This window comes from Tachyglossus aculeatus, chromosome 7 (genome assembly GCF_015852505.1).
Source record: "Tachyglossus aculeatus isolate mTacAcu1 chromosome 7, mTacAcu1.pri, whole genome shotgun sequence".
Lineage (NCBI taxonomy): Eukaryota > Metazoa > Chordata > Mammalia > Monotremata > Tachyglossidae > Tachyglossus > Tachyglossus aculeatus.
In genome coordinates this window covers 13768541-13781781 of record NC_052072.1, presented here as the reverse complement: position 1 = coordinate 13781781, position 13241 = coordinate 13768541, and the positions used below count along the sequence as shown (strand labels likewise).

Genomic DNA, 13241 nt, shown 5'->3' with positions numbered 1-13241 from the left:
CTGGGAGTCAAGAGGTCTGGGTTCTAATTTCAGCCCTGTCACTCACCTGCTGCTTGACCCTGGGCAAGTCATTTACATCTCTGTTAAGCTCCTTGTTGTAGTGTACTCGCCCAAGTGTTTAGTACAGTGCTCTGCACCCAATAAGCGCTCAAAAATACCATCGATTGATCTCTGGGCCTCAGTTCCTACATCTGGAAAATGGGGATGAGCTACCTGCTCTCCCTCCCATTTAGTCCGTGAACCATGGGTGGGATGGGGACAGCGGCTGATCTGAGGATCCCGAATCTACCCCGGCACCCAGCATCCAGCAAGCGCTTCAGGCCCCGCAGGAGCCGACAACGTACGTTAAGGTGCGCACGCACTGGGCGGAGTCCCGGATGTCCCAGACCTTGATGTAGGAGGTGGAGACGGAGAACACCAGGCTGGAGCGGGCGCAGAACTTGACGGACACCACGTTGTTGGGGTGGCCCTTGAGGGCGGCGATCTCCTGCCCCGTCACCAGGTTCCACATCTTACAGCTGCGGTCTGTGGTAGGAGGCCATTGGGGGTGGGCAGCCGCTCTCTAGCATGCCCAATCCATGGCCCTCCAGATCATCCCCACTCACCATGCTTGACCCTCCCGGCTGGATGGGTGGGGCTTGGTGGGGGCGTCGGGGAGAGGAGAAGGTCCAGGGAAGGGGGAGCGAGAGGCTGATTCACCTGTTTGCTTGGCCTACCACCTGTTCAGAGCTTTGCGACTCCCAGAAGTTCATCCCTCACAACTCCCTGGGCCTTCTCCTTGCGGCAGTCAGTACCCATCTTCCCAGCCAGCAGCTAGCAGAGGGGCCCAGTGGGAACCCAAGCTTGATACCACCCCTTTCTCGGCCCCCCACAGAGTGGTGCCTACCTTTGGACCCAGTGAAAAGGAGCTCGTCGGTGGCGTCCAGGCAGAGGATGGGCTTGGTGTGACCCTCGGCCACGGCGATGCACTGCAGCGGGGCCGTCCGGGCGCTCTTGGCCCCGCCCACCGGGTTGATGATTCCCCTTTCGAGGGAGAGAGTGTGCCCGTTAGCTCTACCTGGTGAGAGGTCGGACTTGGAGGGTCAGGGGAGGGGAGGTAGGCTGGGTGGAGAACAGAATCTCACAAGCCCCGAGTCGGGCACAGAAGAATCTTCCACCAGACCCAGCAGCTACCATCCAGGAACAATGGGAGGGCCAACTCCAATTCTCGGGCACTCACCCCCTTGGGTCATGGGGCTCCCCCAGTGCCTCAGTCGCCTTTCTCCCGAGAAAATTGTGGCCCAGGGATTCCCCTCTGGATGCCTCGAACTTCATGAGGCTGCTGGCCCCACCCCACACAGGGCTTGTTCTCCAGCGAGGGTGACTTCTGGCTGACCGCCAGAGGCCCCTTTGGACACCCTAAGCCCCCTCGAAATGTGCCCACACTGATGTCAGGACATTTCTCCATCATCTGAGACTCAAGTCTGGACCTGCCCTGAAATAGGCCATCTAGGTCTTTTGGGGTAAAGAGAAAGATCCCCCAAATCCAGCTCCCTGAGGATCCCAGGCTTGGGAGCCAGTGGGGTCTTGGACCACTCGGGAAGCCAAGGGACAACTCCCAAATGGGAAGCTTGTTTTGTTGGTGGTCAAGAATCGGCTCTGGGTGGTGGTTATGGCAGGAGAGGAACATCAGCAATGCCTTGTTCCTCCTCTGGACCATCCCAGGGACCCCTTCTGGGGTCACCCAGGAAGTTCCAGACTACAGGGCCGCCACCCTAAACCCAAAGGGTCGGGTGTCCCCAATTCAGCTAAGGGGCCCCCTATTCAGCCCCAGACATTGGGCCCCGCTCCACCTCCGCAAATAGGTCAAGGGTACCACAAAGGAGTCCAAGGGTAGGGGAGGACCAATCTGATGCCCCTAACGTGGCCTGCAGAAATCAGCAGAGGCCGTGGAACCAGCCCTGCAGACAGCAGGCCATAGAGTGCTGACAGCAGGCCAGTATCAGCCCTCCCATCCCCAGTCAGAATGGTACTGGGTACACAGACCTTGTGAAGGCCAGAGAAGCTCTGGGAAGGCCATAGATCCTTGAGGGCCAGGCCACCCTCCCCTGAACCTGAACAGAATAATAATGATCACTATGGTATTCGTTAAGTGCTTATTGTGTACCACGCCCGGAACTAAACTATGGGCTAGATGCAAGATAATCAGGCCAGATACAGTCCCTAGGTCACATGGGGTTCGCTAAGATGGAGAGAGAACAGGGATTTCATTCCCATTTTACAGATGAGGTAACTGAATCCCAGAAAAGTGAGGCGTCTTGCCCGTGATCACACAGCAAGTAAGTGATGGAGCTGGGACTGGGATCTAGGTTCCCTGACACATGCCTATGCTCTTTCCACTAGGCCTCAAAGCAGTAACAGTCACACACTGGGCAACCTTTTCACCAGGAAGAGCCTAGTGGAAGGGGCCTAGGGTAGGGAGTTAGGGCACCTGGGTTCCTTAATCACTGATCTGCTGGGTGACTTTGGGCAGGTCACTTCACCTCTCTGTGCCTCCATTTCCCTCTCTGTAAAATGGGGATATTTGGTCTGGCCTACTGGTATGACAAAGCCATGGGTAGGGCAGGGCCTTCATCTGGGCCAAGTGGCTTGTACCTCCTAGAGACTAGCACCTCAGAATTGCTCTTTGGGGTTTTGGCACATGTCAGATTAGGCAGCAATTTTAGGAGGGGAGGGGCTTGCTTGGGTCTATTTTGGGGAATAAGAGCAGAAGGATTGGGTGGGGGGCCCACAGCCCCACCCCAGCTTCTCTGCTCTGTGTCCCCTTCTCCTCCCCTACTGCCCCACTTGACTCAAATGAGAGCAATCGGTGCCCCACATACCCGAGCTGGACGGGTCCCAAAGGGCCTGGAAGAGTTGAGGGAGGGGCGAGGGGGTAAGGAAGGGGTCTCCTGGCAACCCGCCACACTGGAGGGACGGGCTTGCAGGCAGAGGGCCGAGCAGGGCAGAGTTCGGGCCGGCGATTTATCTCAATGGGGTGCTAGGCCCCCAACTTTGACTCTTCCCGGTCTCCATCACCACACAGTGCCCTGGTTTCTCACCAGAGGCCTCCCGACACCCAGGCACCACCACCAGCACAGGAGGAGGAGAGAGCAAGCCCAAACAAATGCCAAATCCCAGCCACCCAAGCACCAAGACCCAGCCCCACACCAGCCCGTGCTGGCCCAAACCGGCCCTCAGATCAGCCCCGGTGCCAAGAGCAGTTCTGAAATCCATGCAGCAGCTGTCAGGACCACCAGGACCCCCAAGCCCCAGTGCCCCAGTGCGGGCAGGGCGGGAACGGGATCTGCACAGAGCAGCCGGAAGCAGGAGGCAGGGGGTCCAGGAGGTGGGGGCATCAGGAACATGCTGCAGGGATGGGAGCAGGAAGGGAGAGAAGAGCAGACCCGAGGAGAGACTGGAGGGCTACGGCCCCATAGAGAAGTGGGGAAGAGAGAGAGGCAGAAAGGAAAGATACTGAAAACACACAAAAGCCAGAAGAGCTGTATGTACCTCAGGACCTCCGAAACAGAGGAATCACTGTCGTCAGACCTACGGGCAGAAAATTAGCTGGATTAGAGGACAGAGGAAAACACAGAGACAAAAGGCGGCAGCAGAGTCAGAAAGGTCAGAGGATTATTGTGTCCAGTTCAGAACTGAGAGAGGCAGAGGAATGACAGAGGCTTCCGGCCAGGAACCTGATTGGGGTTGGAGCGGGGAGAAGAGAAGGGACACAGACAGGACTCAGGAGACTGAACCCAGGAGTCCCGCTGTTGGCGAGGCGGGAGGCAGAGAAGTTTGTGGTTAACAGGAGCTACAGGGAGGAGGAAAGAGGAGTCAGCAGACATTACAGGCTGAAGTCCCCACCCCAGATCCCATGGGCCCCCGGCTGGACCACAGTGGTGGCCAAATGGAGTAAGTGGCCCTCTTGCAGAAGTCCCCCTCAAGCCCACCCTAGGCCCAGACAGAGAGCCCCACCCCTACCCAGGTCCCAGAACTGGCAGAGTCCTCAGGAAGGCTAGGGTGGCCATTGGCCACAGAATCCTCAGCTGCCCACTGCTGCCCATTCGCACCTCAAAGCCAGTATCTTCTCCGCCCTCTGCCCCTTCCTCTCCCCCCAATCCGGGGCTTGGTCCTCAGTGGGCTCTCAGCATACACTGTATTAACTGACCAGAGTCAATTCCAAGGGAGAGGCAAACTTTAAGAAACAACACAATTCTAAAGCCCCCACGCTCCTCATTGGTAGAGGAGCAGACAGGCCCCTACCCTGGCACTGCCACTAATAATAATAATAATAATAATAATAATAATAATGATAACAATAATGGTATTTGTTAAGCGCTTACCAAGCACTGTACCAAGCGCTGGGGTGGATACACGCAAATCAAGTTGGATATGGTCCCTGTCCCATGTGGAGCTCAAAATCTCAATCTCCATTTTGCAGATGAGGTAACTGAGGCACAGAGAAGTGACATGACTTGCCCAAGGTCACACAGCAGACAAGTGGCAGAGATCAAGTTGGACACGGTCCCTGTCCCATGTGGAGCTCAGAATCTCAATCTCCATTTTGCAGATGAGGTAACTGAGGCACAGAGAAGTGACACACCTTGCGCAAGGTCACACAGCAGACAAGCGGCAGAGCCAAGATTAGAACCAAACTAACAAAGCTCTGTCCCACCTCGATCCTTGCATGCCCTACCCTCATAATGAAGTCCAATTGGACAAATTCTACAGCCGTGACTGATACCAGGCATCCTTATTGTCCATAGTGTGTTGGGGAGGGGTAGGAGAGCTCCTTCCAGACAGGGAATGGTTCACTTGGTTATTCTGATCTTCCCAAACTCCTGGTACAGTTCTCCACACCAAGTGGGCACTCAATAACTACCACTTTTACTATTACTACTATAAGTGTAGGAGACACTCCTTCCCCCTGCAGCAGGTTTCAGGGGGGTTTGAGTGACTTCACAGACAAGAGAGTTCTATAATAGGCTACTAGACGAAAAGTCTGGAGTGTTGGATGGGAGGCTCGGACACAAGGAGAGATGTCCGAAAAGGACAACCATCACCAAGTTCTTCCAGGCATCATGTTGCCATTGTCAGAGACAGAACCTGGGCCTGATAGACCACCGATCTGACCCAGAATGGTCCAGCTCATTGCTCTAGGTCACAGCACTTCACCGTCAATCAACAGCACTGTGCTAAGCGCTTAGGAGAATACAAGATCCTAGATTTGGTAGGCATGTTCCCTGCCCTCCAGGAACTTCCAGGCTAAAGGGGAAAGTCCCTATGATTCCCCTGGTTCAGTAGTAGCCTGATGGTTCAATGGGCCGGTGGTGATGATGGAGTCACCCATCAGAGAGAAAGGCACCAGCCTCATGCTCAGACGTCAGAACTGAGGTTCTGCATAGAGGAATCGGTTTCAGCCCTAGTTAGTGGCTGGCATGGTGCCATTTGCGCTCTTTCGCCCTTGCCAGTTGTGCTCCCACTGAGGCACAGAGTGCAGTGAGTGAGGTGGTGGATAGCGTCAACACTTGGCAAGGCGTTCACAACATGCAGGACACGCTTATGGCCAAAATGGCTTAAGCCCTTGGGTATTCACAACCCCATACTGCACTTACAAACCCATCTATAGAGGAGTAGTATAGCCTAGTGGGTAGAGCACGGATGGGCCTGGGAGTCAGAGTTCATGGATTCTAATCCCAGCTCTGTCACTAGCCTGCTTTGTGACTTCATTCAAGTCACTTAACATCTCTGTGCTTCTGTTTTCTCAACTGTAAAACGGGGATTTAATTTCTGTTCTCCCTCCTCCTTAGACTATGAGCCCCAAGTGGGATAAGGATTGTGTCTAGTCTGCTTAAGCTTGTAATAATAATTGTTGTTTGTTAAGCACTTACAATGTGCCGGGCACTGTATTAAGTACTGGGGTGGATACAAACAAATCAGGTTGGACACAGTTCCCATCCCACAGGGGCCACACAGTCTTCATCTCCATTTGACATCTTCTAGACTGCGAACCCACTGTTGGGTAGGGACCGTCTCTATATGTTGCCAACTTGTACTTCCCAAGTGCTTAGTACAGTGCTCTGCATACAGTAAGCGCTCAATAAACATGATTGAATGAATGAGTGAATTTGACAGATGAGGTAACAGGCACAGAAAAATGAAATGACTTGCCTAAGGTCACACATCAGACAAGTGGCGGAACCAGTACTAGAACCCAGGTCCTTCTGACTCCCGGTCTATCCACTAGGCCAACACTGCTTCCCCTATCTACCCCAGTGCTTGAAATGATGCTTTACACACAGTAAGCATTTAACAAATACCATGGTAATCATCATCATCATAATCATCCTTTTTCTCTATTACTTTCCTCCTATCACTAATTCATTGTAGCGTCTGTTTTCAGGGCTAGACTGCGAATGCCTTGAGGGAAGAGATTGTGTGTACTATCTCTACTGTGCTCTCCCAAGTGTACACACACTGTGTACACTGCTGCACGCAGCAGGCACTCAGTAAATGCCACTGAATGATTGGCTGACTGAGCACAGCCCAGTGACGTTGCTGGGCGTTGGCCCTGGGGTATGCTGTGGTCTTCCCAGCCTATATTGTCTAGACATTTTACAGGATTCCTGCTGGGTCAATCCACTGCGTGGATCATTCTAATCGGCAAAATGGTCAGAGCACCGAAGGCTGAGCCCCAACAGGCAGAGCCCACCCAGGCTAAAAGCCAGGCCTCTGGATTCCTAGAGCCAGGCTCCTTCCCCTGAACCAATAATGGACATTTAACACAAAAATGGGAGACGATCCCCATGGTGTGGAACTCAGGGCCTACCCAAGCCAGCACACTGCCTCCATGCAGCCCTTCTTGCATTGAGTCTCATGGGTTGGGATGGACCATCTAGTAGTGTCCTTTACCTCGACCTATCTGAGGATCTAGTTCACCCTCCTCAAGTATTCTACATCCCTCCCCTCCCTTCGAAGAATCCACCAGAGACCTCTCATCCAACAGTGTTTCCAAACCTCTTTGGAGCCTGCTGAGGTTTTCCACCAAGAAGAAAGCTGGGCCCTGCCTGTGGCTGAGGGGTCCCAGGAAGACTACCTTGTGGGGGGGGTCTGGAGGCACTCAACACTGGCAGCCCCTGCTCTACCTGCCGCCCGGTCCCAGAGACTCCCTGAGGAGGAGAGGCATGACTGCATCAGAGGACAGGAGCTCATGCTGCCAACAGCGGGATGTGGCCTGCCCAGGGTCACCCCAGAGGCTGCCTCTGAGCTGCCAGCTGAGGCCTGGCTCAGCGCCAAGGCAGAGAGCCTCTCAGCCAACTGCAGCTGGGGGTTAGGGGGTATTAGGGAGCCCTGGGAGCTGCTCCTCTGGTCCAGAGCTCCCAGCCATCCCCTCCAGGTCTCGGTGGTGTGTGGGAAGCATGAGGGGAAGGAGAATTCAGGGTCGGAGGTCCCAGGGGGCTCAACTTCTCTGCCCCACAAAGATATGGGCAGTGTACCCTCCATGGCAGCACCTGGGCAGAGCTCCAGCTTAGTTGAGGAGGCCAGACCCATCGACAGAGGGTCTTCCCCCACCGTTCCCCACAGCCCAGCTCTTTGCCAGCTCCAGCAGTTGGTGCCCGGTGCAGCTCCCACCAGAGCAGGGGAGGGCACTCCCCCAGGGCCCCGCACCCAGACTCAGCTCTTACTTGTCCAGTGCGGAGCCCTGGCTCTGGTTACTGGTAAGACGTGAGAAGACGTTGCGATCGTTTCGGGGGCGGGTTGGGGGGGATGAGGGGGGAGTGAACCCCACGTCTGAAGACCTGGAATGGGGTAGACAGAGCAATGAGTCACCACCCGAGATAATTCCCCCCATGCCCAGCCCTCAACCTGCCCTGGCCCAGCCCGGCTTGCTGGGCTCCAGACGAGGCTGAGCATCCTTTCCCACCCTGGAACCTCCCTTGGTGATCCTGGATTCTTATCTTTCCACCATTTTTTCCCCTCCAACTGCCACATCTGCACTTTGGTACCACCTACACAATTGGGTCCTCACAACTTCCTGCAGCACGTGAGTATGTAACTTACAGGCCCTTTGACTCAACCACTTAGTCATAACCGCATTTTCCTCTTCCTCCTCTCTGTAATTCATTTTCGTGTCTGCCTCCCCGGCTCAACTGTAAGCTCCTCATGGGCAGGGAATGTGTTTACCAACTGATGATGATAAGGTATTTGTTAAGCACTTACTATGTATCAAGCGCTGTTCTAAGTGCTGGGATAGATACAAGTTAATCAGGTTGGACTGGCTCAAAGTTTTATTAGGAGGGAGAACAGATACTGAATCCCCAATTTATAGTTGAGGAAACTGAGGGACAGAGAAGTTGAGTGACTTGCCCAAAGACCCATAGCAAGCGAGTGGTGGAGGTGGCATTTGAACCCAGGGATTCCCAGGCCCATCCTCTTTCCACTAGGCCATTCTGTGGTAGGTGTACTCTCCAAAGCCCTCTGCACACAGTAAGTGCTCAGTAAATAGCACTGATAGATTGATTGGCCTAGATGGGACTGGCCCTTGCTGCTCCCTCTCAGTTCTGTCCCAGAATTCCTCCCGCAAGTAGGTCTTCTATGCTGACCACCCTGGTGTCCAGTTTTGGATAGCAGCTGAGGGTCAGGGTACCTGCTCTGCTGCTTGCTCCAGCCCAGAGCCCTTCTCTTAGCCGGGTCTGCCCTGAGCCCAACGGGTCCAGAGTTGCCAGCCTGGATTTCCGGGGACGATGGTAGGTCTCCCTCCTGCCCCCACTCCTCAGCATCGACCCCAGGAAGCCATTCCGGATGTCCCAACTGGCTCCCTGCCTACTGCGCGCTCACCTGATGGGCTGCCCGCGGTCATAGGACTTCCTCCGTGTCAGGGGCGAGGTGTCCGAGGCGCGGGACTGCCGGGGGCTGAAATGGACGACACCCAATCAGGGACCCAGGACTCCTCTGAGCCAACAGGGCCCTTCTGCTGGGAATCTCGAAACACTTGATCTGAGCCCCATGGGGGCCAGCCAGCATCTCCCCCGGCACCCCCACCTGATTGTCCCACCCCCTTGGCCTCCCCTCCCCGTGTCCCAGCCTTGCCCCCCATTTCCCGGCCTCCCCCACCCACGATGCCCTTGCTCTGAGCTCCTCACAAGGTGCTGCCGCGGGAGGGAAGGCTGATGGTGCGGGAGACGCTGTCCCGGTAGCAGGAGTCACGGACGGAGAAGCCCACAGCATCCTCCTTGATTTCTGTGAGCGAGGCCAGGGACTTGGTGATGTTCTTGGTGGCGATGTCCAGTGGGGGGCCCAGGCACTCAGCTGACACAGCCTTCATCTGTACCGACAACTTGGGCTCCCCCTGAGGAGGAGGAGGGGAGAAGGAAGAGGAGGGGTGGGAACAGGGCTCGGGGAGGCCTTCCCTTTCCCTGTTGGACGGGGGGGTCCTGATGGGGGAGCGGCTGACCCCAGCAGGGTTAGGGGGCCTAATCCCCAGGTACGGAGTCATGGGTAATAGTAATAATAATAATAATGGTACTTGTTAAGCGCCTGCTATGTGCCAAGCACTGTTCTAAGTGCTGGGATAGAGACAACTTGATCAGGTTGGAGACAGTCCCTGTCCCACATGGGGCTCACACTTTTAATCCCCATTTTCCAGATGAGGTAACTGAGGCCTAGAGAAGTTAAGTGACTTTCCCGTAGTCACACAGCAGACAAGTGGCAGAGCGGGGATTAGAACCCAAGTTCTGACTCCAAGGTCTGTGATCTATCCACATAGTCATGCTGTGTAGACAAGGGTAGCAACTAGGCGGACAGGGGTGGCCAGCTGGGCCTTCCAGCCCCGGACAGGGTGCTGAGCCCACCTTGAACTTGAAGTCATCATGGCTGGTGGAACCCTTCATGGTGAATGACTGGGAGAAGCTGGAAGAGACACAGATAGTGGATCAGGCTCGGGCTGGCCTCTATGGTGCCAAGCACTAGGCTGCAGCCACCAGCTAACGGGCCTGAATGGTCTGGCCATGCAAACCAAGCCTGTCAAGAGCACAAAAGCCCCTCCCCATCTGCCAGGCCTCAGGCCCCCAGGCCCTGGACCCCTGGTCTCCCAGGTCCTAACCCTCCCCAACCCCCATTCTCCCCTTTCCCCGCTACCCAGGCCCAGTCTCCCTGATTCCCCCAACCCCTCACCCCACCTGCCTTACCTGGGCTCTGAGAACTCAGAGATCTCCTCATCAGTGCTGGCATAGCCGTTCTCTGTTTTTTGGGGGAAGACCAGGGGAAAGGTCAGAGGGGTTCACCCACCTCCCCCTAAAAAGGGCCCCCAGCTGACAACCCCCACCCTGCCCACTGTCTGGGTACCATGCGGTCTCCCAATCTCAGTCCTCCCAGACCCCACCCTCAGGGTAGGGATCTGGGTGCCTCCTCTGAGCAGGGGCAAGGAGGAGTTAGCATTGGGACCCCAGCCCTTCTGGGCAAAGCCTCTCCTCCCTGAAGGTGAGGTGGGAAAGGAGCATATCTGTGCACTAGCCTCCCAGGGATGGATAAGTGGGAGGCCAGGCCACTGCAGAGTGCTTCCGGAGAGAGGGGACAAATTGGAAGCGGAGCTTGGCTCCCCATCCCTAGGACGTGGACTAGTCTGCAGGAGCCTAGGGCCCGTGGGAGGCCTGGGGCCAGTGGGATGCCCAGGACCACTGGAGCGAGCCTAGGGCCCTTGGGAGGCCTGGCTCAGGCCTAGGCCCACATCACACCTTGCTGCACATTGTGGATGAGAGCCTGCAGCTCCGGGTGAGCCTCGGCCTTCTCCCGCAGCGCGTCCAGGATCAAGTGATTCTGGGAAGACCCGGTCACATCGGTCTGCCTCAGCCGCCCCTCCAGCAGCCGGATCTGGGCCTCCTTCTGGGCCACCTGCAGCCCCTGGTGGGGAAGAGCCAAGAAGTTGGGGGCTCTCCCTCCTGCCGGGCCAGGCCCGCTCCCTCCAGGCCAGGCCTCCAGCCCCCCCACACACCTTGTCAATGGATGCCTTGAGGAAGTTGTCCAGTAGGAGGCGGGCTTCTGCCAGAGAGCAGGAGCTGATGACCACTGAGGTGTCCGTGGAGTCCAGCTCCTCCTGGGGAGGGAGATAGGGGTTGGGTCCCTGGGGCTTCTGGGGCAACCACTCAGAGGGAACAGTGGGTGGGACCCAGAGCCGGGGGCAGTGGATCTGCCCGCTCCCGCACCCCTTCTCCCTCCCAGGCCCACCAGGTAGTCCCGTCCCCTCAGGGCCAGGGGAGCCACCTTGGTCTCCTCCAGCTGCACGATGGTGGCCTGACAGTCCGAGATGCTGTCGTTGATGTAGTCGATGTTGGCCGTCAGGGCCTCGATCTCCTCACTCAGCTCCTGCAGGCCCTTCTCCTCCTCGGGACTCTCCGCCTGCAGCTTCTCCCGCTTCCTGCGCAGTGTCTCCTGCAGCAGGGACAGCTCCTCCCGTTTCTGGGGGGGACACCGCCGGAGGCGGGAGGCTTAGCTGGAAGCTCTGGATTCACTGCCCTCCTCGGCCTGAGTCGGCCAAGAGCCACCGATTCACAGTGCTCCAAGCACTGGCCATAGTCTGCCTTGACTGTGGCCTCAGCCACCCCTCATTTGACTTTCCTGTCTCCAGCCTCAGCCTTCTCCAGTCCCACACCTCAGCCAGATTAATGGATACGCCTGGATCAACGTCTCCTGCTCTTCAAAAAGCTCCAACGCTGCCCACCATGCAGAACTCCTCACCATCAACTCTAAAGCTCTCCCCCAACTACTTAACCTCATTCCTCTCCCATTACAACCAGGCCCACACTTTGCTCCTCTAAGACCAACCTACTCACTGTGCCTCGCCATCAGCCCCTTGCTCAAGTTCTCCCTTCTGCCTTGAGCTCCCTCTCTTCATTCATTCAATCGTATTTATTGAGCACTTACTGTGCGCAGAGCACCATACTAAACAGTTGGGAAGTACGAGTAGGCAACATATAGAGACGGTCCCTACCCAACAATGGGCTCACAGTCTAGAAGACGGGCTCACATGTCTGATGGACCACAACTCTCCCCCTCTATCAAGCCCTACGAAAAAATTTCCCTTCCAGGAAACCTTCCCTGACTAACCTCTTATCTTCTCACTCTATTCTCCCTCCCCTCTAAATCAATAATAAATCACTGAGGCATTTGTTTAGCGCATGCTATATGCCAAGCACTGAATCTCTGAGCAATCTGTGCTCTGCACACAGGAAGTGCTCAATAAATACCAGTGATGGATTGAGTACTAAGCACTGAGATAGGTAGAAGATAATCAGGTCAGATGATTCCTTGTCCACATGGGCTCAAAGTCCGAGTAGGTGAGAGAACAGGCAAACAATTCCCAATTTATAGATGAGAAAAGTGAGGTCAGATAAGTTAAGTGACTTGCCCATGATCGCACAGCAGTCAACTGGCAGAACCAGAATGAGAACCCCCAAGCCCTCTGATGCTCACCCCACCGCCACCTCCACGGCAGTTATGCCCATATCCTTCTACTCTGCTGCTTCCCAGAGAGGTAATTTATTTTAGTGTCTGCCTCCCCAGGAGCTCCTGGACAAAAATAATAATAATAATAATAATAATAATGGTATTTGTTAAGTGGTTACTATGTGCCAAGCACTGTCCTAAGTGTTGTGGTTTATATAAGGTAAGTAGGTTGTCCCACGTGGGGCTCACAGTCTTAATCCCCATTTTGCAGATGAGGTAACTGAGGAACAGAGAAGCTAAGTGACTTGCCCAAAGTCACACAGCTGACAAGCGGCGGAGATGGGATTAGAACCTACAACCTCTGGCTCCCAAGCTTGTGCTCTTTCCACTAAGCCACGCTGCTTCTCTACCAACTCTTTTGTACTATATTCTTCCAAGCACTTAGACCAGTGCTCTTTACACAGTAGGTTCTCAATAAATACCATCGATTGACTGACTGATTGATGGAGAGCTGACCGCTGCTCCCATGGACTAATTGCAGAGGGCAGGACCAGGTTGGGGCAGGGGCAGGGACCACTGGAGGAGCTCTGCAGCCCCCACCTGGATGAGCCGCTCCATGTCGGCCTCCAGGTTGACGATGGTCATCCGCTGCATGACGATGTCCAGGATGCGCCGCTCCAGGGACTGCCACTTGAGTCGGGCGGCCTTGCTGAAGCTCTGGCCGGGCCCCTTCTTCTGAGGCTTCTTCCTGTGGACAGGGTGGGGCCACATTGCAACCA

At 55.6% G+C, this 13241-nt stretch overlaps 1 protein-coding gene across 4 annotated transcripts in view; it reads right to left on the bottom strand.

Moving 5' to 3' along the window:
* KIF21B (kinesin family member 21B) overlaps positions 1–13241 on the bottom strand; it is a 47970-nt gene that overhangs the window by 5328 nt on the left and 29401 nt on the right. For 2 of the 4 annotated variants that reach the window (XR_005451835.1, XM_038748908.1), the window contains exons 19-30: positions 13063–13210; positions 11281–11475; positions 11012–11113; positions 10755–10920; positions 10209–10260; positions 9873–9930; positions 9165–9370; positions 8860–8934; positions 7707–7820; positions 3532–3570; positions 887–1023; positions 345–525 (exon numbers count right to left, since the gene is read on the bottom strand). Coding sequence is in view for 2 of the 4 variants with exons in the window: in XM_038748908.1 (XP_038604836.1) it covers positions 345–525; positions 887–1023; positions 3532–3570; positions 7707–7820; positions 8860–8934; positions 9165–9370; positions 9873–9930; positions 10209–10260; positions 10755–10920; positions 11012–11113; positions 11281–11475; positions 13063–13210 (1473 nt within the window). In the remaining 2 variants the exon portion in view is untranslated. Of the gene's footprint in view, positions 1–344; positions 814–886; positions 1024–3531; positions 3571–7706; positions 7821–8859; positions 8935–9164; positions 9371–9872; positions 9931–10208; positions 10261–10754; positions 10921–11011; positions 11114–11280; positions 11476–13062; positions 13211–13241 lie in introns of those variants that run through there. The other 2 variants (XR_005451836.1, XM_038748909.1) reach the window with 2 other exon arrangements.